The 24,279-nt window shown below is 56.8% G+C and overlaps 1 protein-coding gene across 3 annotated transcripts in view; it reads left to right on the plus strand.

Annotated features, from left to right (window-relative positions):
- Nucleotides 1–39: 39 nt before the first annotated feature.
- The window catches only part of MARK4 (microtubule affinity regulating kinase 4), a 31,551-nt gene continuing 7,311 nt past the window's right edge, over nt 40–24,279 (plus strand). For all 3 annotated transcript variants that reach the window (XM_029925221.1, XM_029925223.1, XM_029925222.1), the window contains exons 1-13: nt 40–326; nt 4,547–4,747; nt 8,202–8,255; nt 8,363–8,411; nt 9,123–9,188; nt 9,274–9,344; nt 10,052–10,108; nt 11,989–12,225; nt 15,453–15,572; nt 16,000–16,099; nt 17,428–17,537; nt 17,637–17,796; nt 21,069–21,286. In XM_029925221.1, the coding sequence (XP_029781081.1) occupies nt 276–326; nt 4,547–4,747; nt 8,202–8,255; nt 8,363–8,411; nt 9,123–9,188; nt 9,274–9,344; nt 10,052–10,108; nt 11,989–12,225; nt 15,453–15,572; nt 16,000–16,099; nt 17,428–17,537; nt 17,637–17,796; nt 21,069–21,286 (1,494 nt within the window). In that variant the 5' untranslated portion in view covers nt 40–275. The remainder of the gene's footprint in view (nt 327–4,546; nt 4,748–8,201; nt 8,256–8,362; nt 8,412–9,122; nt 9,189–9,273; nt 9,345–10,051; nt 10,109–11,988; nt 12,226–15,452; nt 15,573–15,999; nt 16,100–17,427; nt 17,538–17,636; nt 17,797–21,068; nt 21,287–24,279) is intronic.

The following is a 24,279-nucleotide window of genomic DNA, read 5'->3' on the forward strand; positions in this document are numbered from 1 at the left end:
GGGCCGGCTCCGCGCCCCCTCCCCGGCCCCCGCCCGCCCGTCTGCCCGCCGCCCCCATGGCGCCCCGGGCCCCCACTGCAAGGGGCCACTAGGACCCTCGGCGTCCTCTTCCCTTCCTCGCCCTGCCCCCTCTCCCGCGGCGCGAACCCGGGTGTCCACGGCGCCCAGCTTTTGAGCTCGCGTCCCCAGGCCAGCGGGGGGGGAGGGGAAGAGAGGGGACCCCGGGACCCCCGCCCCCCCCACCTGGCCGCCCAGTCCCCCGGGACCCGGAGAAAATGTCTTCGCGGACGGCGCTGGCCCCGGGCAACGATCGGAACTCGGACACGGTGAGTGGGGCCCGGCCCCTTGGGGAGCGCCAGTCGGGTTCAGCCGCCGAACCCCTCGTCCTGGTGTGCCCCGCGCCGCGCGAGCCCCAGCCTTGGTTCCCCGAGCGTGGCCCAGCTTGCCACTTCCCGACCCTGGCCCGGACTTCCAGGCCTCTCGACCCTCCCCCACTCAGCCCAGCCCGACCCCTGGGGGCGCCCCTCTCCCGGGACCCCTCTCTTGTCCCTCTGCAGACTGCTTCCGCTCGGGTATCTCCCTTCCAGGAAGCCCCCTCCCCTGCTTTCCAGGAGCCCCTCCCTTCTCCGCGTGTTCTTAAGCCTCTTCCCCTCTTGGCTGCCTGCATCCGACAACTCGCCCCCTCCAGGATTTGCAGGGCTCCTGACCCCCAGGCCCGGCCCTGGCCCTCTCCCAGGAAGGCCTGGCCCAGTCCTGCCTCTGGCTCCGGCCTTCCCCATCTGGATGTGGGTGCCGGGCTCCCCCGGAGCCCCCCTGCTCTCATTCTCAGCCCTCCGCCCCTCTGGATCCTCCCGGATCCTGTGGGCACCCCCTCACAGGAAGCCGGTTTCCACCTTTCCTGGGCCCAGGGCCCTTTCTAGCTTGTTCAAGGTCTCTCCACTCCCAGGCCTGGTCCCTGTCTTCCAAGCAGCCCAGCCCCTGGATTCCCAGTACCCCAGGTCTCCCCCAGCACCCCCCTCCCCTGCACCCTCGCTGCTTCCAGGCCCCTAGCCGAGTCTGTCTACTTCTAGGCCCTGGGCTAGTCTGACTCCAGGCCTCATCCTGCCTGTATCAACTCCTCAGCTCTGAGCAAGCCCCCTCCCCAAACCCCCAGCCCCTTGACCCCCTCCTAGGCCAGACGCTTCCTTCCAGGACATCACCTCTTCCATGAGTCTCCAGGTCCCCATCTCTTCTGCCCTGGGGGCCGGCCTGCCTCTTCCTTGCAGTGAGGCGGGGCAGGGGGGTAGGTCTGGCCTCCCAGGGAAGCCCCCTCCTCAACTTCTGAGGCCTCCCCCAGCTCCCAAGGCCTGGGCCCAGATCCGTCTTCCAGAGGCTCCTGGACTCCAAGCCTCTGGTCTTGTCTTGGCTGTACACCCTCTTCTCTGGGGGGGGGGGGTCTGTCTCTTGAAGACCTCCGCCCCAAGTTTCTAGGCCCTTTTGTACCCCCGCCAAGTCTCAGGCTTTATTCTTCTGGGGTGCCCCTTGCCCTCCAGGACTTGCATGCTCCCAGATGTCTCTCTGCTTCCAAAGACTCCTCCTAGAAACCCCCTTCGTGAACTTCGAGGAGTTTCCTTGGCCCCTGAGTTCCACTGCCCCCTGACTTTAACCCTTCCCACTATCCCCAGGTCCCCTGTCTCTATACCACAGCCTGGGACGCCCCCCTCTCCATCTCCCCAGTTTCTGGTTACTCCCAGCCCTTCCCAAGAGCCTCCCCCCAACCCGTGCCAGACTCGGTCTTTGTCCCTCTTTTCTTAGACCTCTACCAGGTGCCTGCACCCCCCTCCCCCAGGCTTCCCAGCCACCCTCACTCCCGATCTCCACCAGAGAGATTTGTCTCTGCCCCTTCAGCTTCAAGACCCTCCCTCACAGAGATCTCCCAGCCACGCCGCCTCGACCCACCTACAAAAGGCCAGACTCTGATCTGGAGTCTTGGATGAGATTCCCACCCTTCCCCCCACGTCACTCAGGAGGTGCTGGGGGCCCGTCGGCCTGGGTTCAAACGCTGGCGCGCTCCGCCAGCCGGTTCACACCATTTCCTCCACCTCGTGGCTCTTCCTTTCTGAACCTCGGTGTCCTGCTCTGAAAAATGGGGATGCTCGAGTCCCTCAGAGGATTATCTGAGATGAGGGGTGAAGCCTGGCGCGTAGGATGCGCTCCACACACATTCACCTGCTCTTGTGACTGGATCTGAGTCAGACAGGCCATGGATTCTCACGCTGGGGCTGCCCTCTGTTGGTACCTGCGCTTTCGGATCCCCTTGCTGCTCCGGCCTCAGTTTATCTCTACGTAGGGTCGATGATAGCCCCTCCCTGTCAGGGATGTTCTCGGGAGCCCAGAGATTCATGTGAGCAAAATGTGCTTGGAGCTGCTGTTTTTATTGTGACTTTGGTCGTTCAGATAAGCACGGGTTCAAATCTAGTTTGTGTCCCTCGCCTGCCCGGATGACCTCAGGCAGGTGGACCTCACCTCTGTGAGACTCGGTTTCCTCATCTGTAAAATGGGGCGCCTCTGCGGGCTTCCTCCTCCCTTTTGATCCAGATGTGTGCGCCGTGGGCGGTTGAAGAGGGCCAGTGCCCGTCTCTCCTCTTGTCTCCTCTCCTCCCGACTAGTCTGTAAGTCCTGCTGGTCGGTCCCGGCTGGGGCTCACCTACCTCTCCCTCTGGAATCAGAGCTCGCAGGCTTCTCCCCTGTTCCCCCAGGTACCACGACGACAGCCATGTGGGGTCACGCTCCCCCACCCCAAGTCCTAGCCACTAGTTTCCCTAGCAACAGGCTGGTGTTGGGGCGCCAGCCGGGCAGAAGGGAGGGAGCCAGGCCAGCTGGTGGTGTTGGCCAATTTTAGCTCCCGCCCCCGGCCCCTGGGGACTTTGTCACCCACTGCCCTGGCTGCCCCTTGCAGGGGTCCCTCGAGCATGCTGCCTTCAGTGGGGTGCCCGCCCCTCCCCACTGGCTCCCTTGCTGCCACCTGATGGGGCTTCTTCTCCAAGCCCTTATCTCTGTGGGGATCAGGGGCCTCATCAGCCGGAATCTCCACCCCCATTCCCAGCCTCCCTCCCCTGGGAGGGGATCTGGGGTTGCGAGCAGCCCAGGGCAGGAGGTGGGAAAGAGCTGGGCACTCAGGAGCCAGCAGGCCCCAGGATCAAATCCCTGGCACTCCGCTTCTGTGCCCTGTGACCTTGGGGTCCCCCTGTCTGGAGAATGCAGATTGTGACTGGCCGCCCAGGGGAGGCCCCGGGTGAGGCCCCGGTGGATGGCGGGCGTGTGGCTATGACTTCAGCAGTGGCGGCCCTCTTTCAGCCCCTCGTGGGGACTGTTGTCTTTCCTGACTCTTGCGAGTGAACCAAGTGACCTTGACAAGGCACCTTCTCTCCCCAGTGTAGGTCCCGCCATCACCGGGGTGGCGCGGGGATTGAATGGACATGAGGCACTTGCTGGGCTGGGACAAGGCCCGTAGGAAAGACTGCTTTGATAAAGGTGGTGTGGGAGCGTGAGTCCGTGCGCCACGGCGCTGGGCCTCAGTTTCCCTGCCTCAAAGCGGGGCTGATGGCACCTTAATGGCCAACGCTCATTAAATCGTTGTCATCGTCGCTTAGCGCAGTGGGCACGCGGATTCCCTGCAGCGAGCCCTCATCCCTGGCCTTCTCCCCTCCTCAGCACCCTTTGTCCCACCCCCGGGCCTGGGAAGGGCACGGGGACAGCACAGGGTCTGAGCAGAGCCGCTTGGCTCGGGGCCTCTGGCTGCCTCCGTCGCCTGCACCCTGGGCCCCAGCCCTGAAAGGGAGGCACAGTCCCTGAGGCTCACAATCAGGACAGGGCAGCCCGGAGCAGGCGGTGCCCTGCGGGGGGAGGGGCTCAGGAGGGACAGGACGTCGGGGCCGGATGGGAGGACTGGCGTGGGAGAGGCTCCCAGGGCCGTGGGGGGTGGGGGAGGGGATGATGGGGGGGGGGCAACAGTGCTTTCCATGGAAGGAAGGTGACAGTGTTGGAAGTCGGATTTGGGGCAAATAGGGATCAGAAGAAAATGTTAGGGGCAGTAAGCTGGGAACAAAATGCTGCTGTGGGGGTTCAGAGCAGAATTGGGGGGGCACACAGGAAGGGGATGGCTGACCTGGGACGTCAAGAGCAGTGAGAGAGACCTGGGGCCCGGCGTGGCCCCCAGACCGAGGACGCGGATTGGGGTCGAGGGCTGCTGAAAAAAATACCCTGTGGTCTCAGCAGCGAGGAAAGGAAGTTGGGGGTAGACTGCGGGGCGGGGGCGGGGGGCGAGGAGGAGACCTGATGTCTGGGACCCCCGGCTGCTGCAGAGTTGGGGGTCCCCCGGCGATTTTGTTCTTGGAGGCATCTTTGGCGGGGGGGCAAGGACCCAAAGGCCTTGTGCTTCTCTCTGGCCTGGGTTTGAGAGGGACCCCGAAGGGGCCGGTGAGTGAGGCTGGAGGAGCCCACAGGTGCCACCTGCGGGGGGCGGGCGGGCGCTGCCCCCTGCTCACACCCCGTCTCTGCTGTCCAGCATGGCACCTTGGGCAGTGGCCGCTCCTCGGACAAGGGGCCGTCCTGGTCCAGCCGCTCGCTGGGTGCCCGCTGCCGGAACTCCATCGCCTCCTGTCCCGAGGAGCAGCCGCACGTGGGCAACTACCGCCTGCTGAGGACCATCGGGAAGGGCAACTTCGCCAAAGTCAAGCTGGCCCGGCACATCCTCACCGGCCGGGAGGTGAGTGGGGGCGGGGGGGGGCGGGGGCCTCAGGGCCCAGTCCTGCGGCACCTGCCTGTGGGAGGTGGGGCGAGGTCAGACTTGGCCCTCGCTCCGCTTTGTGACCTCAGGTACGTCCCTGGACTCTTTCCAGGGCAGGTCAGGGCATCGCAGAGTTTTCTGGAACCATCCAAGTAGAATTGGGCTACCGTGGGAATTCAACGTACGTGAGGTCCTTGTTAGCCAAGGACCTGGCCTGCAGTAAACGGTATTTAATAAAAATCGTGTGGGCAGGGCGCCTGGCCGGCTCAGTCGGTAGAACATGTGATTCTTGATCTCCGATTCCGAGTTCAAGCCCCAGGTTGGGTTTAGAGTTGACTTAAAAAAAAAAAATGACGTGGGAGTGTGAGGTGTGGGGAATGTCAACTCCTCCGGAGTAAACTTTGTCCAGCTCTGGCCCACTTTAAAACAGGGATGATGATGCATTAATGGTCAGCGCTCATTAAATATTGGCCATCGTCCCTGGAATCTTCGGGAACTCTCAGATGGCAGGCCGAGGGCTGTGTGGTGTATCTCTAAGGATTCACGCAGCTTTCGTGAACGTGGCCCCGCTCCCTGTTTCCATGGTGGACTTTGGGTCCATTGAATCCTGTAGCGATCTTCATAACACGAGAACGTGAGTTCTCTCTCTCTCTTTTTAAATGTTTGTTTATTTTTGAAAGTGAGAGATAGCACGAGCGGGGGAAGGGCAGAGAGAGAGAGTGAGGGAGACCCAGAATCCAAAGCAGACTTCAGGGTCTGAGCTGTCAGCACAGAGCCCGACACGGGACTCGAACTCACAAACCGTGAGATCATGACCTGAGCTGAAGTGGGACACTTAACCGGGCGAGCCCCCCAGGCGCCCCCTGAATTCTTAATTAATCACAGTCTCCGTCCCCCATGTCCCCTCCCAGAGTGGGCAGGCTGGAAATATGGCAACATTTTTGCAGAATGGCCCACACAGACCAGGCAACCTTGATAGGAAGCCCTCACTCACTCTTGGGAGGAGGGTCTGACTCCTCTGTAATTTTAGAGAACGCGGCCAGAGCCGTTCCTCCTGCCCGCACGCCGTCTACCCCAAACACACGAAAGACACCAGGCCCCAGGGGTTTCATAGGCGTATTCTACCACACATTCCAATTTTATGCCAATACTGCCAGAGACCCAGGAAAGAAATTCCACGGCCCAGCGGATCTTAAGTGCCAGCTGGACAGTGACCAAAATGGCAGGACCAGCTCCGAACCCAGTGGCAGGCTGGCCTCACCCGTGAACTCGGGTACAACAATCTTAAAGAGCAGCGGGCAGACGCGGGCGCGTCCGTTGAAGAAGGCCGTGCGGTGACGAAGCCGCGTTCACGCCCGGAATACACAGCTCTTTTCAAATCGACGGCTTATCCGTGCCCTGCGCCACATTCACAGACTCAGGGGGACAAACCATATGATCGTCTTAATCCTGGCATAAAAATGCCTGACGAAATCAAAAACCCGGTCACGAGGATGCGCGTAGAGCTAACGGACCCTCTCCCGCACGAAGAACGTGCCGTCCCCGTGCCGTCCCCGTGCGTGGGTCTCGAATATGAGTCCAGGGGTTTCTTAGAGGACCAGCTTCTAAGGAAATAGGATCTCCTCGGGGAAGGGTTCTGTAATCCAGCGGAAGTGGAGGTGAGCGGGGGTGGCCCCAAAACCCTGCAGGGAACCCAGAGACCTAGAGTGGAGTTTGGCCCCTTGCCGCTGAAAACCTTAACGGCACTCTGCCCCAAAGTGCAATTCAAAATAAAAACGTAACCACACTGCAAGGTAAATGCAAGGAGAGATTCATAACTTTCGGATTCTTCCCCCATGGTGATTGGCTCAAAGCTCCTCTAGAACTGGGGGTGCTGGGGTGCCTGGCTGGCTCAGTCGGCAGAGCGTGTGCCTCTTGATTTCAGGGTCTTGAGTTCAAGTCCCATGTTGGGCATGGAGCCTGCTTAAAAAAAAAAATTAAAGGGGCGCCCGAGTGGCTCAGTCTGCTAAGCGTCCAACTTCAGCTCAGGTCATGATCTCAACTCAGGTCATGATCTCCTGGCTCATGAGTTCAAGCCCCGCATTAGGCTCTGTGCTGACAGCTCAGAGCCTGGAGCCTGCTTCGGATTCTGTGTCTCCCCCTCTCTCTGCCCCTCCCCTGCTTGCACTCTGTCTTTGTCTCTCAAAAATAAATAAACGTTAAAAAAAAATTTTTTTAATTAGCCCAAAACAAAAAACTAGGGGTGCCTGGCTGGCTCAGTTGGAGGAGCGTGTGGCTCTTGATCTTGGGGTTATGAGTTCAAGCCCCACATTGGATGTAGAGATTGCTTTTTTAAAAAGCTGTATACTTTTTCTAATTTTCTTTTAATGGGTACTTGAATTTGAGAGAGAGGGAGAGAGAGAGAGAGCATGAGCAGGAGAGGGGCAGAGAGAGAGACGGGGGCAGAATCTGAAGCAGGCTCCAGGCTCTGAGCTGTCAGCATAGAGCCTGAAATGGGGCTTGAACTCACAAATCACGAGATCATGACCAGAGATGAAGTTGACCACTCAACCAACTGAGCCACCCCGGCGCCCCAAAGCTGTATACATTTTTTTAGTTTTAAGAGGTGAACTCCATCAGGCCGTGTAAATTCAAATCCCAGCCCACAAACTTACTAGCCATGTAACCTTGGCCAACTGACTGAACACCTCTGTGCCTCAGTTTCTCAATTTGTAAAATGGGGGTAATTCTAGCACTTGTGAGGACTGGAAGAATTCTCGCTGGTAAAGCAAACAGACTGAGGCTCGGTGACTCCTCGGTAGATGTTAGCTCTAGTCATTTGCTGTTTCAGAATTCACGGGTTCCAAACAAACACATTCTGTATGAATGGTCTGAGGGGCCATCACAAAGGGCCCCCGAAAGCTCTCGGTCACTCTCACACACCCTCACACAGGCCCTTGGGGCAGCCCCACCCAGGCCCCGCTGTGGAATGGGGGATATTTCCCTGTAGAAGTAAGGGAGCTCTGGACACAGTTGGAACAGTATGTGCAAAGGTCCTGAGGCCCAGACTTCCCATCCACTAGGGATGGCCCTGATTGAGGGGTTTCTGTGAGAGGGAGCCAAGGAAGGACACACTCCTGAGCAATCTGAGTTGGGGTGGCCTTTCCCAGCTCAAGAGCCCCTGGCACTTTGACCTTTCCCCCTTTCTGGGTGCCTGGGTGGCTCAATGGGTTGGGCATCCGGCTTCAGCTCAGGTCGTGATCTCATGGTTTGTGGGTTCGAGCCCCACGTCAGGCTCTGTGCTGACAGCTCAGAGCCTGGAGCCTGCTTCAGATTCTGTGTCTTCCTCTCTCTCTGCCCCTCCCCTGCTCACGCTCTCTCTCTCTCTTTCTCAAAAATAAAAACAAATATAAATAAAACATTAGACCTTTCCCCCCCTTCCTTCCACCTCCAGGTCGCCATCAAGATCATCGACAAGACCCAGCTGAACCCCAGCAGCCTGCAGAAAGTGAGGCCTAGGGAGAGGGGGCAGGGTGGGCACCAGGTCGGGAGGAGAGTCTTTGAAACCACCGCCCCCCATCATCTTTCTCTCTCTTCTCTTTTGGCCACGCCCAGCTGTTCCGGGAAGTCCGCATCATGAAGGGCCTCAACCACCCCAACATCGGTGAGGAGGGGGAAGGGCATGGCGCAGAGGCTACCGGCTGGGGCACTTGGCACAGGAGATGGTCGGGGCACAGAAGAGCCGGAAGTTTTAACCGTTAAACCCGTTTGCTCTTGGCAGCATCGCTGCCCGCTGGCTGTGTGACCCTGGGCAGGTCACTTAACCTCTCGGAGCCTCAGTTTCCTCTTCTGGAGTAGGGCTGCGAAGTGACCCACTTCAAGGTCATTGTGAGGGTTGGATCAGATTGAGCATTCGAAACACTTGCTTCAGAGCTGCGCTGTGGGAGCTGGTCTGATGAGCGCCATCAACAGCAGCGACTGTCACTGTCATCCTTAGGCAGGGGGGCGAGGGGGGTCTTTACGTCGAGAAGCAGGGCCAGGCCTGGCCTAGATGCGACCACAGCACGTATTCACCCATTTATAGGTTCGCTCAGGAAGCGTTTACTGAGCGGCTGCTTTATGCCGCAGGCTGGGCACCCCAGGCCTGGGCAGTGAAGAAGACACAAACCTTGGCCACCCAGAGCCCACTTCCTTGTGAGGAAGAAGGAGAGGTGGCCAAGTAAGGCTGAGGCATTTGCAAAAGCTGGCCGTCAGTAGGGAGCCATTGAGTGTTCCGGAGCAAGGGGCGTTTGGGTCAGCACACGTGTCCTTAGAGAATGTGGGTGGAGCTGGGGGGCGCTCCCCAAATCACCCTCTTCCTCCCGGGTCATTGCAGTGAAGCTCTTCGAGGTGATCGAGACGGAGAAAACGCTGTACCTGGTGATGGAGTACGCAAGTGCCGGTGAGCCGTCCCTCCCCGCCCTGCCGCGGCGCGCGCTCCGCCTCCCACGCCCCTAGCTGACCCCACGTTGGCCTCTGCCCCGCAGGAGAAGTGTTTGACTACCTCGTGTCCCACGGCCGCATGAAGGAGAAGGAAGCTCGAGCCAAGTTCCGACAGGTGGGGGTCACCGTGGCCGGCAGGGCTGGGAGCGGCGCCCCCGACCCCGGGGAGGAGGGTCCAGGCTGTCTGGCGGCCTGCGGGCCTCGGTCTGGCTGGGAGGGAAGGTGTCGAGCATGCGAAGGCCGGGGTGCAAGCAGGCCCTGACGCAGGCGTGCAGGTGTCAGCACGTAGGGGTGAGGGGGGCCCCATGCAGAGGGGTGCAGCTGCGAGGGCACGCCGGAGCCGGGGCCCTGAGGCTGGAGGAGGCATGCAAGCGCCCAGGTGTGCAGGCGTGTCTGCACGTGGGTAGAAGTGCGTAGGGGCCAGGTGTGGGCGCACACGTTTGCTGTTCCGAGGACATGCAGGTGTGCGGGGGCCCCAGGGGTGTGAGGGTTTGATGCCCGAAGGGACCGGAGCGTGGGCGCTGTCCTGGGGGTCCTGGGGCCCAGTGTCTCTCTGCAGGTGCACAGCGTTCTTAGGTGTGTTTCCAGAAAGTCTGGAGGGGACAGGTGGCCGTGTCCTGGCTCCAGTGTCCCAGCCGGGAGGGCTGTGCGGATGCCTGAGGCCGTCAGGGGGTCTGAACGGAGATGTGTAGATGTTTCCTGCTGTGATTCGCAGCACCTTGGGCAGGCCTGGGTCCTGGGTCCTGGGTGCCAGCAGGGGTCTGAGAGATGCCGAGGGCCCCGGGGCCACCAGGAACTGACCTTCCCTGCTCTCCCCTCCAGATCGTGTCGGCTGTGCACTACTGTCACCAGAAAAACATTGTACACAGGGACCTGAAGGTGAGCCCCCCGCCGCAGCCCACAGACCCCTGCCACGTGTCCCCAGTCCTGCCCTTAGTCACCCTGGGGCTCCCCTGGGGCCTCCACATTACCCCCCTCGTCCCCCAGCATCCAGGCCCCCTTGACTCTTTCCCAAGCTGTTGTGGCCGAGGAAGGGCCAGCGGATAGGGGAGCAGGCAGGGTGGTGGGGACAGGAAGAGAGAACAAAGGGAGAGAAACAAAACGTCCTGGGACACAGTGCCTGGTTGTGTGTGTACCAACCAAGGACACGGACCGATAAAAGGGTTCGTCCCGCCCCCCCAATCCTCCAGAGCCTTGACATCGCTCGGACTAGAGAACATTCAGGAATCTTCAAGAACTGAGGTTTTAGAACCCCAGAGGCTCACCCCCGCGGGGAAGGGGCTCAGCCAGCCTGGACCCCAGCCGCCTGGGCGGGGCGAGCAGGGGCAGCCCCCTAGAGCCCCGTCCCCAGCCCCTCCCCCCTTGAGAGCCACACTGAGTCAGGGCTTCTTGTCCTAGACCGGAGAGAGAGAGAAACATTTGCCCTGCACAATCAATCGAATTGCTTTGACTATCGTTTCTTGAGCAACCTACTGTGTGCTAGGCGCTGTGCTTTAAGGAAGGTCTTCTCGAAGTATCTGTAGTGGAGGGCCAGGTTTGTGTTAATATTTTCAGTTCCCGATCCATTCTGGCCGATACTCTTGCGAACATACAATAAAAATGAAAAAAAGTCCAAAATACAAGACCCATTTTTTTAAAACTATGATTACATTAAAAAACATAACAAATCGACCATCAGATTGCTGTAGAAGTTTTTAGACCTTCTCTGTGGGTACCGGCCCTCTGAGAAAGCCCCTTAGAGGCTTGGGTCAGCCTCTTTCCCGGCCTGGAGATTACCGTGCCCTGGGGGAGGCGCGCCCCCTGGTGGAGGGTCCTGGAAGTGGCGGAAAGGGATTTCGGGGATTTGGTTGGTGCCCCCACTACCCTGCCTCCCCCGGGGAAGCCCACCTGAGGAGCCAGCCCACGTGTGGGGTTGTGTGTGGCTGGATTGTGGGGCCTCAAATGCTGGGACCGGAAGTGTCGCCCCTGAGCGGGATCGAGATGCCATTACGTTGAGGTTTGGGGAACCTTTCTCTGAGGCACGTGTCTATGCGGGTTCACTCCCGCTGTCGGGTCAGAGGTGGGGGCAGGGTGGTAACCCCCTGCTTAGGAGGTGGGGAGACCATGAGGAAGCCGGAGGTGCTGGTGACTTGGATGGGGCGAGGCCATGGTTGGGACGGGCCACACGGGGACACTTCGAAGGGCTATGTGTGTCCAAAATCTGTAAGAGGCAGGCCCGGGCCGTAGGGAAGCCAGGCCTCTTTTGGAGCCTGCCGCCCTCTTGCTGTGGGCGTGACACGGCCTCCCTAAACCTCCACCCCCTCATTCACGACAGACTCCTCCTTAGAAGGGCACGTACCACCACCGGAAGTAGACAGAACCTTGATTTTTTGTTTTCATTTTTTGTGGGTCTAGAGTGCTCAGTCCTCATGAGTTTGTTGTTTATTTCCTGCTGGGTAAACTAAGGCTCAGAAAGGGGCAGGAGGTTGCCTGAGGACGCCCAGCTCTGCAGACCCATTAGTGGGTCTAATGGGATGTAGCCCTTAACTGCATGTGAAGGATTGTTCTAGGCCTTTCAGGATCCACTTCTCATCGCAGAGGTGAAAGCTGTGATGATCCTCCTTCTGCAGATGAGGAAACTGAGGCCCAAAGTCACTGCCTGGGTCACACAGGGAGGAGGGGCCCAGACCCCAGGCGGGTCCAGGCGGGTCCAGGCGGCTCAGGGCCTGCGCTCCCGCCGCCCGTCCGCCACACCCGCGCACCCTCCTCCCCTCTCCCAGGCCGAGAACCTCTTGCTGGATGCCGAGGCCAACATCAAGATCGCCGACTTCGGCTTCAGCAACGAGTTCACGCTGGGCTCGAAGCTGGACACGTTCTGCGGGAGCCCCCCGTACGCCGCGCCGGAGCTGTTCCAGGGCAAGAAGTACGACGGGCCGGAGGTGGACATCTGGAGCCTCGGCGTCATCCTCTACACGCTCGTCAGCGGCTCCCTGCCCTTCGACGGGCACAACCTCAAGGTGCCGGGCGGGGCTGGCGTGCGGGTCTCAACTCCCGGGGAGGGCCGGTCTCCCCCGCGATCCCCACGGCGGGTGGTGTGGGCGGCCCCAGGGGGCCGCCGGGGCCAGAGTTCACGGGCTCAGCAGCCGGCAGGCTTGAGTTCGAATCCCAGCATCCTCCCACTGGGGGCGTCGGGTTGACTTAGGTCTCACAGACACCCTATGACACCCTATGGAGAAAAGAGACCCGAATCTCTGCCTTCGTCCACGCTGGACCCTGGCTGAACTTGAGAATGCACTAATGTGGGGAGAGCCGGTCACAAAGGCCACCCAGCGTATGAGACCAGTTCTGTGCAGTGTCCGGAACAGGCAGATCCCCGGAGGCGGGGAGCGGATGAGTGGTCGCCCCAGGCTGGGGACTTGGCCACCAGGCTCTCTTTGGGGCGATGACAGTGTTTGAAAACTGACGCGTGAGGGCCGCACACCTCGGTGAACGCACTCGAAACCTTTGTGTCGGGCACCGCAAACAGAGAAGTCCCTGCCCGCGTGGGAGGGAGCAGAGCCCGGCCAAAGCCAAAGTAAACCAGCAAAACACATACTGTTATGTCAGATGGTGACCAGTGCTGCGGGGAGGGGCGCGTGGCGGGGTGGTGTGGGTGTTCTTCTCTGACGTTTTCTTTTAATGTTTTATTTTTGAGAGATAGAGTCTCAACAGGGAGGGGAGAGAGAGAGGGAGTGAGGATTCAAAACGGGCTCTGCACTGTCAGCACAGAGCCCGACAAGGGGCTCGAACTCACGAACCGTGAGATCATGCCCTGAGCCGAAGTCAGACATTCAAACGACTGAGCCCCCCAGACACCCCTCTGACTCTTTTTTTTTAATGTTTCTTTGTTTATTTTGAGGGGGAGGGGCAGAGAGAGCAGGAGCAAGAATCCCAAGAAGGCCCCGCCCTGTCAGCACAGAGTCCGATGCGAGGCGCGATCCCACGAACCGTGAGATCATGACCCTGAGCCGAAGTCCAGAGTCAGATGCTTACCCCCCTGAGCCGCCCAGGCGCCTGCCTGCCCCCTTCTCCGACCCTTTTGTTCTGAAACCTGGCCAGTCTGTGGAGACGCTGGAGGGCCAGGACAGAGGGCGTCTGGGACATTTCGGGACGTGATCGGGTCACAAGCCTCCGGCCACGTTTGCCATCAGCAGCCTGTGCAGGCAGTGCAGGATCGCCCTTGCCATTATCGATGCAGTGGGGGGGGGGGGGCTGCAGGCACGACACCCCTCTGCCCCTGCAGGGTCCCCACGGCAGGTGTCTCCCGAGACTCGGGCGTTTTTCTGTCCGTGGTCACACTCGGGAAGCCCAGCGGGGGCACAGTCCTGCCCTGCAGCCCACGGCCACCCTCGGATGTTCCCAGTCATCCTGAGAATGTCCTCTACCTTTGACCTGCATCTTTCGTCTCCTGTCCTCGGGAGCAGCTCTTCCGTCTTGAGTGGCCCGGCTTTGTGGCCATCAGGCTGCTCGTGCCGCAGGGCCCCCACAGTCTGGAGTGACCCGCACCTCCTCACGATGGGGCCCCAGGGGTGCGTTTTGGGGTGGGAATCCCACAGCCAGAATGCTCATCTCTGCTCGAGGTGGCTCCCGAGGAGCATTCAGGAGGCCAGGGAAGTCACTGCTGAGGACAGGCCACAGCAGGGACCCGAATGAGGAGGAGGAGGGAGCCGAGCCGCCGAGCCCTCTGAGCCTCAGTCTCCCGCTCTGTTTGGTGTCTGTTAAGGTGACTAGCCCTGTCGCAGCGATGGGAGGGCTCGCTAAGATCAGGCGTGCGAAGTGCTCACTGTCACAGAACAATCTCTCCGAGCGCCAGGCATGAAGCCAAGAGGCCAGGCCGGCGTCCCCCTGCCCCAAGCCCTTGTCACCTCCTGTGGTCCTGGTTTCCCCCCCCAGGCACCCTCAGTCTTTCTGGGCAAAGGAGACATGTAGCTAGGGACAGCTGCAGCTAAGGACTGTCATTTTCCTTGCTAAGCAACCTTGGACACACCCCCTTTCAGAACCTCAGTTTCCCTACCTGTAGGATGGGGACATTAAGAGTATCCATTGGTAGCTACCATGGGTGTCTAAAGCCCTCCACAAAGACCCAGCATCTGGCCAGGGCGTTACACTGGGGAGCCACCCTGGTGGTGGCAGAGGTGGCCCATTGGCTACTTCTCACCATCACGTGACAGTGGCGGTGTGGTGCGGTGGTTACGCAGGGCAAGCGCCAGAGCCAGACTACCTGGCTTTGAACCCTGGCCCTGCCATTTCCCGGCTGCAAGTGGCTCAACCTCGCTAAGCCTCAGTTTTCTCATCTGGAAAATGGGCATCATAGCCCGGCTTCACAGCATTGTTGGGAGCACAGATATAACTTGCGTAAAGTCCTCAGGACATGGCCGGCGTGCTCGGCTCTGAAAGCGATACTCCTTAGTATTAAATATTCACAACCCTTTGGGCTGCGCTGATCTGCGGACCCAGGAGGCTCCCAGGCTCAGGCTTCTTCCAGCCCTTTCAGGAGGATGCCCAGGAAGGGAGCGCCCAGCCGCCGAGCTCTGCCGGGAGATTCCCCCCTCCCCCAGGAGATTTCCCCCTCCCCCAACACCTGCCCCCCTACCCCTCCCTGGCCTGCCATCCCGGGGAGCTTGGAGTTTATTTGCTCCATCTTGGCGAGGTCCTTCATAAAAGGCCCTTAAAAAAAGAAACAAGTCTGTATGTAAATCAGTCATTGGGCTTTGAGACCGCCAGGGTCCCACAGTTCTTTGGAAAGACAGGGAAGGGGGGATCGGAGGGGTGGGAGGCTGGAGGGCAGGATCCCCACCCCCTTCCCCCCTTCATAAACCTAGTAGTTACGGCGCACTACCCTGAGCCAGACGCGGGCTGCGAGTGGTACTTAGAAAGTGACGTGGGTGCCCGGAGCCCTGGGCATACAGACAAGGAGACTGAGGCCCGGTGCTGACGCCCCTCTGACTGGCCTGTGGAATTCACTTTCTCCGTGGGATTTCCTCTGAATGAAAAGAGTCTGAAAAAAAATTGTTTTTTGAAAATTGCCACACCGAATATGGGGCTTCCTTGTTACAGACGGCGGCTGTGGTCAGGAGAGAGGGGTGGGGCTTTGCCACCTGTTCTTCCATGGGGAGATTGGGGGAGAGGTGTGTGTGTATGTGAGAGAGAGGTGGGTCAGGGAGGCGGGGTGGATCCCCCCCACCCAGCAACCCCATCCCCCTAGGAGCTGCGGGAGCGAGTCCTCAGAGGGAAGTACCGGGTCCCTTTCTACATGTCAACAGACTGTGAGAGCATCCTCCGGAGATTCTTGGTGCTGAACCCAGCTAAGCGCTGTACTCTCGAGGTGAGCCCCAGCCCCGCACCCCTCTCCTGTGCCCATTGGCCTAAGGGGGGGGTGAGGGAGCCAGGCAGCCCGAGAAAAGGCTCCCGGCCCGTCTCAAAGCCACCCCCGGACAGTGTTGCCCACTCCCCGCCATGCCAGTAGTTAGCTAATGAGTTCCTCGTCTGAGTACAGGGTGTTGGGGGCCCAGATGGTGCGGAGGAGGGAGGTGACATTGGGAGGCTCCGATGGAGGGGGTGCTGGGGGTGTGGTGAGGCGCTGGCCCTCAGGAAGCCCTCGATGCTGGGGTGTTAGGTCTTGGAGGCGGGGGTGGGGGCAGGGCACAGAGCCCAACTTGGGGGCCTGCCCGGGAGACAAGGCGCTGTATTTCCCCCGCTTTTGTCTGACGCCTGTCTTCCCCCTTCCCTCTCCTGCCCCCCGATTCCTGCAGCAAATCATGAAAGACAAATGGATCAACATCGGCTATGAGGGTGAGGAGTTGAAGCCATACACGGAGCCCGAGGAAGACTTCGGGGACACCAAGCGAATCGGTGAGGGTCCGGGAGAGCAGGCGCCCCCCTCCTTGGAGCCACGGGCCACCAAACTTCCCAGCCCCTAGAACACCCCTTTGATCAGTGCATCAGAGAAGTCTGCAAGGCAGCTAGGGAGAGCGAAGTCCGGGCTGCTGCTTTCTAGCTGTGTGACTCTGGGCAGGCGGCTTCCCCTCTCTGTGCTTTCATTTCCTCATCTGTAAATTGGGACAACCATAGACCCTATCATAGGGCTGTTGTGACTATGAAGTGAGTGAATCTCCATAAAGCACTTGGTTTTGACGCTTAGGGCACAAAAAGAAACCACAGCTCACTTCCAGAAGTGTTTGGGCACAAGTCGTTGGTAGTCTGCACGGTTAGGGAAAGCCCCTGTGTTGTGGCCTCACCCACCAACCCTTTGGTCCCAGACCTTCCAGCCTGGGACCCTTGAACTCTGGACCCCTATGGCATTAGCCCTGAAAGAGCCCCTTAGGAGCTGTCCACTCACTGTCCATTATATAGCTCAGGAGGCCAAGGCCACCGTCAGAGCCGGTTGCATTAATCAGGACTTCCGTGGTTCTATTTAACAGAAAACCCAAGCCACTCTGGCTTAAACCAGTAATAATAATAGGCAGACCCATTTGAAATTATTTTTATAGGTCAAAATTTGTCAACGTCCATCAGCAACTTCATACGGTAATGCCTGATAGTGGTCACTTATTCATGCACATGAGTGAAAACGCCAGGGTATGTTGGCCTTCAGGCAGAGCTGGACCCAGGCGCTCAAAGACAGTCATTGGACATCTTAGTGGTGGCCACTTCTCTTCCGGGAATCTCAGGCCACAGGAGCAAGCTGGCAACAGCATAATCAAGTGGCCTGGACACCCTGTCAAGAAGAGAAGCCACTTTCCTAAATGTTGAGTGGAGACTCTAAGCTGGTACCCCTTGGCCGCCTCTCAACCAGGCCTTTGGGTTGGGTGCTCCGATTGGCCAGAATTTGGTCACGTGCCCATCCTGAACCAATCGGAGTGGGTTTGGGGTATACAGCATTCTGAGTGGCCAGACCCGGGTCATATGCCTGCCCTGAGCCAATCAGTGTGGCTGTGGGGATGGACTGCTCTGGTCAGAGCTGGGTTTTACACCTGCGCTGGGGGCTTTGCGAAGGCAGGAGTTGGCCCCGTGATCCAAGTGGGAACGGAATGTTCTTCCAAGGAAATCGGGGTGCTGCCCACAGAAGGGGGGATGCGTACCGAACAGGCCACAGAGCAGGCGTGGCTGTGTGATGCAAAAGCGAGTCTAAGGGAAGGGTCTGGGGAGATTGAACCTCCTCTCCATCCCTCCTCTCCCAGAGGTGATGGTGGGTATGGGCTACACGCGGGAAGAAATCAAAGAGGCCTTGACCAGCCAGAAGTACAACGAAGTGACCGCCACCTACCTCCTGCTGGGCAGGAAGACTGAGGTCAGAAGGCTCCAGGGGCATTTGGGATGCGCGATGCCTGGGGTGGAGGGACTTCGGGGGCAGAGGCGCTGAGGCCCCTCGTCTGTCATCCTCCTGCAGGAGGGTGGGGACCGGGGCACCCCAGGGCTGGCCCTTGCACGGGTGCGGGCGCCCAGCGACACCACCAATGGAGCAAGCGCCAGCAAAGGCACCGGCCACAGCAAAGGGCAGCGGAGCTCCTCGTCCACCTACCACCGCCAGCGCAGGCATAGCGACTTCTGTGAGTACGGCCCCGCGCCTGCCACGCCTTCCGGGCCCCAAGGCCCCAGCCCCGTGTGCCGTCAGGATCGCCTGGCTGGCAAGCCCCAGAAATCTGCCAGAGCCAGCTGCAGAGAATAGAGGAACTTCTCCTAAAGATACAGGGCCGTCGCAGGGAACTGGGAGGCGGGAATGCCCCGCCAGGGTCAGGAAGGGATTAGAAACTGGAAAAGCGGCTGGACTGGACACTCTGTTTCTTGCTTCCTCTCTGTTCCTCTGGTTTTTCCTTTCTCTCTTAACTTCTCTCACCTTATCTTTTTCCCAGTTTCTCAGCCCCTTCCATCTCTGGTTTGGAGACCGCCCCCAGTGGTAGTTGGAATCCCTTTGGTCCACTTGTCAGGCATAGAACTCTCAGGTCAGGGTCCACCTGGGGTTTAGCCACTGTGATGGGGATACAGGAGGATGCCTTGCACAAAGTGGCTGCGGAGAGCCAGCCCTTTGGCTCTTCTCCACAGTGAAAGGATGGGGAGGCTCTTCCTAGTGGAAAGAGGCTGGGCGGACACCTACTTGTACCCCTCACTCTGTAGCTGAAAGATGGTCAACACCCACAGAAAATAGACCCCACAACCACCACCACAGATTAGTCCTGGAAGCTTCCAAGAGGTCTCTTACCAACAACCTCCTCAAATGTTAATCCTACCAAGTATTCTTTTTTTTTTTTTAAGTTTTTAATGTTTATTTTTGAGAGAGACAGAGCATGAGTTGGGGAGGAGCAGAGAGAGAGAGGGAGAAGGAGAATCCCAAGCAGGCTCCACTCTGTCAGCACAGAGCCCAGAGCGGGGCTTGAACTCGCAAACTGCGGGATCATGTCCTGAGCCGAAACCAAGAGTCAGAGGCTTAACTGACTGAGCCACCCAGGCGCCCCATGGACACTTTTATAAGAAGAAGTTTACAACACGTGGCCTTTTGGGTCTGGCTTCTTTCACTTAGGATGACGTTTCCATCCATGTGTTAGCATGGAATAGCATTTCGTGCCTTTTAATGGCCGAGTAATAATCCATATCGTAGATGTACCACATTGTGTTCATCCATTCATCCGCTGGTGGACGTTGGGTCCCTTCTGGCTTCTGGCGATTGTGAATTTCTGCTGCTGTGAGCATTTCACGGACAACTTTCCATATGGACGTATGTGTTCATTTCTCTCCGGCTGTGGGCTGTGCGGAGGAGCGGGCTTGCTGGGTCACGTGGTGACAAGGTTTAACAGTTTGAGGCTCTGCCAGTGTATTTCTCTCCAGAGGTAAAGTGCTTTCTCTGGGGACCGGCACTAGTGGTGAGAGAGAGGCATCTGGGAAACTCAGTATCAGTCCTAAGCGGGCAGTGTGAGATTCTGCAATATCAAACCCTTCCTTTCCCTGGATTGCCTTTTCCCACCTACAAAATAGCTGGATTGATCCAGAAAGTCCCTAAGAAGCTTGAGACTCCAGCATTCTATGATTACAGTCTGGTCATCTTAAAAAACACCCAGGGTTCCCAGGGTTCCCAGAGGGTTGCCGACAGGTGCCCTGTGTCCGTCACTTACAGACCTTAATACGCTTCAGGGACTTTTGAGCATTAAGTTTCCTCAGGAATGAACACAAGTTTTGATCGTCTGAAGTTCACGAACACATTCAAACCCGCTGGTTCTAAAACCGTAATTTCCTAAGATGTTCCAAGGGACCAGATTGGTTTGCTTTGTTTTTGAAACAAATACAGTCCCATCCTTCGAAATTTGACAGCACAAGAAGGAGGGTGGACAATAAAAAAGATTTTCTCGAACACCGATCTCGTGGTTATCCGTGGGGATGGCCACTGTTACCAGTTTTCTATGAATTCTTTTGGAGAGATTTTATTCATATATAAATAGAGTTAATCCTTGAACAGTGCAGAGGGTCAGGGCACCATCCGCCTGTGCATTGAAAGTCCAAGTATAATAACTTTTGATTCTCCCAAAACGTAACTGCTAATAGCCTGTTGCCGATTGGAAGCCTCACTGATAACAGAAGCCATCAGCACATACTTTGTATGTTGTACGTGTTACATTCTATAAAGGAAGCTAGCGACAAGACAGTGTCCTTAAGAAAATCACAGGGATGGGGCACCCAGGTGGCTCAGTCAGTTAAGCATCCAACTTGGCTCAGGTCATGATCTCATGGTCGGGGCGTTCGAGCCCCACGTCAGGCTCTGTGCTGACAGCTCAGAGCCTGGAGCCTGCTTCAGATTCTGTGTCTCCCTCTCTCTCTCTCTCTGCCCCTTCCCTGCTCACGCTCTCTCTGTCTCTCAAAAATAAACAAATATTAAAAAAAGAAAAAATCACAAGGAAAAGATAATTTGCAGTACCAGATAGTACTTATTGAAAAAATTCCACACAGAGTTCAAACCCCTGGTGTCCAAGGGACGATTGTATATAGATGGATATGAAAAGGAGAGCGAGGAAGAGACATAATATATATAAATATAGTGTTAACATAGTCACACACCATAAAGGTATGCGGAAAAAAAAGCATTATTCTCACCTTTTAGGGCAAACAATAGCCTTTGAAGATGTCCACCTATAAATGTATAGAGATAAGTAGAAATGGAGAGATCTACACGTTTCCCCTTTTTATACAAATGATAGGGCACTGTAGACCTCAGGCCTTCCCTTTGCTCTACACTGTCTTAAAGATCATTCTTTGTTGGTACATGAGCGGCTTCTGCCTTCTAGCTGCAGAGTATTCCTTCCTATACAAATATCTTGGGGCAGCTGGGTGGCTCAGTGGGTTGAGCTTAAGACTTCCGCTCAGGTCATGATCTTGCAGTGCAGTTCGTGGGTTCAAGCCCCACCTCGGGCTCTGTGCTGACAGCTCGGAGCCTGGAGCCTGCTTCAGATTCTGTGTCTCCCTCTCTCTCTGCCCCTCCCCCACTCAATCTCGGTTTCTATCTCAATAATAAATAAACATTAAAAAAATTTTTTTTTTAATCTTGACTTTACCTCGACATTCCCCTATTGAGGAGCACTTAGGTTGTTCCCAATCTTTTGGCCTTAAAAGAAAAACAACGATGCTGTGAACAGCCTGCGTGCATGTATCATTTACATGGAGTTGGGGATGGGGGGGGAGGGGCATGCAGTGTAGGCACTTTCGTCATCTGGGCACTGTCAGCGTGGCCCTCGCGGATCCTGTCACCTGCCTGAGGCATTCTCAGGTTCCGAGGACCACCCAGGTGGTCCAGCCTTTCCAGGTGCCGAGAACCCTAAACTGGCCCCTCTCTCCCCAGGTGGCCCCTCCCCCGCACCCCTGCACCCCAAGCGCAGCCCGACCAGCACGGGGGAGACGGAGCTGAAGGAGGAGCGCCTGCCAGGCCGGAAGGCGAGCTGCAGCGCGGCCGGAAGCGGGAGTCGGGGGCTGCCCCCCTCCAGCCCCATGGTCAGCAGCGCACACAACCCCAACAAGGCCGAGATCCCAGAGCGGCGGAAGGACAGCACGAGCACCCCTGTGAGTGGCCAGGGCTGGGGGCGGGGGCGGGGAAAACGGGTGCACGTTTTTCAGACCCTGCCATTTGCCATCCTGCTCCCCAGACCACCAGGCAGGACTCCTGGTTACGTTCGTTCGTTCATTCATAGACATCTGAGCGCGCTCTCTTCCTGAGCTTGTGCTTGACGCTAGTGTATAAGTTAGCATTCAGTGTCAGAGAGAAGCACAGTACTTGTTTTAGGTAGGAAGGATTTTACTTATTTAGTTAGTTTATTTATTGATTTTGAGAGAAACAGCGTGAGTAGGGGAGTGGCGGAGAGAGAGAGAATCCCAAGCAGGATCTGTGCTGTCAGCACAGAGCCTGATGCGGGGCTCAAACCCATGACCTCAAGATCAAGACCCAAGCTTCTATCAAGAGTCAGACACTGAACCAACTGAGCCACCCAGGTGCCCGGAAGGATTTTAATACGAGGAATTAGGTCCTTACAAAGTTGTAGGAAGGGCTGGTGGAGCAGGCATTGGATGATGAGACCCACAGGAGTGACACGTCAGCACAGCAGCCCTGACCCGCCAAGGGGGCTGCCGCCTCTGAGGTAGACCCTGGCACTGTGGAGTTCAAGAGCACATGGTCATGATGGGAATTCAAGACTCAGAAGCTCTCTTCTCTACCATAAGGGCCTCTTGATGCCAGGAAGTCTAGAAAACAGGCACTGGGGCCCTCCTGAGGCAAAGACCCTCATCTCGTGACCTCGCCCGGGGAAGCAGAGGCGAAGGGGACGGGAAGGCAACTGCCACCCCATTTACCACCTTCCAGATCTTCACCAGTGCAAGGATTGGCAGAACCCATTCAAACGCAGAACCAGAGCTGCAGATGAGTCTGGGGAATGTAGTGTTGGCCTTCCTTACTTCTACAGCTCCTTAAATTCTTTTTTAATGTATGTTTATTTCTTTTGCGAGAGAGGGAGACACAGAATCCGAAGCAGGCTCCGAGCTGTCGGCACAGAGACTGACGTGGGGCTCTAACTCACGGACCGTGAGATCATTACTTAAGCCAGGCAGACATTTAACCAACAGAACCACCCAGACACCCCTTAAATTTTTTTTAATTGTTTTTAATAACTTTTATTTATTTTTGAGAGACAGAGCATGAGCGGGAGAGGGGCAGAGAGAGAGGGAGTCACAGAATACAAAGCAGACTCCAGGCTCTGAACTGTCAGCAGAGAGCCTGATGCAGGGCTCAAACTCACAGACTGTGAGATCATGACCTGAACCAACGTCAGATGCTTAACTGATGGAGCCACCCAGCTGCCCCTTAAAATTTTTTTTAAATATTTGTTTATTTTGAGAGAGTGTCGCTCCTTAAAATAGGAAGTTGAGGAACAAAAATAGCTTCCACATCAGAGACGAGGGTGGAGACCGGTCCTAGGAACATGGTCAGCGCTCTGAGGTGCTACAGACCAGAGCTTGAATTACACTGGTGAGCTGTGTGGCCAGTGACTGCACCTCTCTGAGCCTCAGTATTCCACCCTGTGAAATGGGCTCATCAGAGACCTTAGATTGTTGTGAGGCTTCTATAAGATCTAGGACATAAACCTCCCCCAGTGTCCAGCTCAGGAAGCACTCAATAAATGAAGGCCCTGTTACTAATTTCTTTTAATTTTTATTTATTTTTGAGAGAGAGACAGAGTATGAACAGGGGAGGAGCAGAGAGAGAGGGAGACACAGGATCCAAAAGCAGGCTCCAGGCTCCGAGCTGTCAGCACAGAGCCCGACATGGGGCTTGAACTCAAGAACTGTGGAATCATGACCTGAGCCGAAGTCGGACGCTTCACCGACTGAGCCCCCCAGGCGCCCCGGCTCTTGTTATTGCTGAGGTAAACCTACACCTTAAAAAGGTAAAAAAGAATAGGAAGGGAAATGAACCCCCCAAAAAGCAGAAGAAAGGAAATAATAGGAAGAAAGGAGAAAACAGATGTACCCTAGAGAAAACTAAAAAAAAGCTGCAATCCGGTTCTTGAAAAGATCAGTACAATCATTGGACCCCACGAATTACTAATAACAGAAATGAAAGGGGCACTTGGGTGGCTCAGTCGTTTGAGCATCCAGCCCTGGATTTTGCCCCAGGTCATGATGTTATGGTCATGGGATCCAGCCCCACATCAGTCTCCACACTCAAAGAATACTTGGGATTCTCACTCTCTTAAAAAAAAAAAAAAAAAAAAAAAAAAAAAAAAAAAAGGGGGCGCCTGGGTGGCTCAGTTGGTTGGGCCTCCGACTTCGGCTCAGGTCAGATCTCACGCTTGTGGGTTCGAGCCCCGCGTCAGGCTCTGTGCTGCCAGCTAGCTCAGAGCCTGGAGCCTGCTTCTGGGTCTGTGTTTCCTTCTCTCTCTCTGCCCCTCCCCCTCTCATGCTCTGTCTCTCTCTGTATCAAAAATAAATAAAACATTAAAAAATTTTTTTTAAAAAAAGAATATTTATAAATTAAAAAAAAGAAAAGAAAGAAAGAGAAAGAAAAAAAAGAAAAAGAAAATTCTAACATAAAAAGACAGTAAAAGGGTATTAGGAACCACCTTATGCCCATAAATTTGAGAGCTTAGATGCCTTCAAAAACACAAGTAACTAAACTTGCCCGAGAAGAAACAGAAAATCCGAACCGCCTTATATTCTTGTTCGAGAAATTGAATCTGTGACTTAAAACTTTCCCATAAAGTCCCAGACCCGAAGCGGAATTCTGCCAACCACTGAAAGAAGGGGTAGCGCCAGCCAACTTCAGACAGGCTTCCAGAGGATAGAAAAAGAGGGCTCACTTCTCAGCTCATCTGGGGAGGTGGCATAATCCCGATGGGCCCCCCCAATCCAAGAGAGCCCACAGTTCCGTGCAGGGTGGGGGGCGTCTAAGTCGACAGACTGGATGATACAAAGTGATCAGGGCTGCGGGGGGGGGGGGGGGGGGGGGGGGGGGGGGAAGGCTCCTGACTCAGCCCGGGGCCAAGGGAGGGGGTATATGAGGAACG

This window comes from Suricata suricatta, chromosome 16, assembly GCF_006229205.1.
Source record: "Suricata suricatta isolate VVHF042 chromosome 16, meerkat_22Aug2017_6uvM2_HiC, whole genome shotgun sequence".
Lineage (NCBI taxonomy): Eukaryota > Metazoa > Chordata > Mammalia > Carnivora > Herpestidae > Suricata > Suricata suricatta.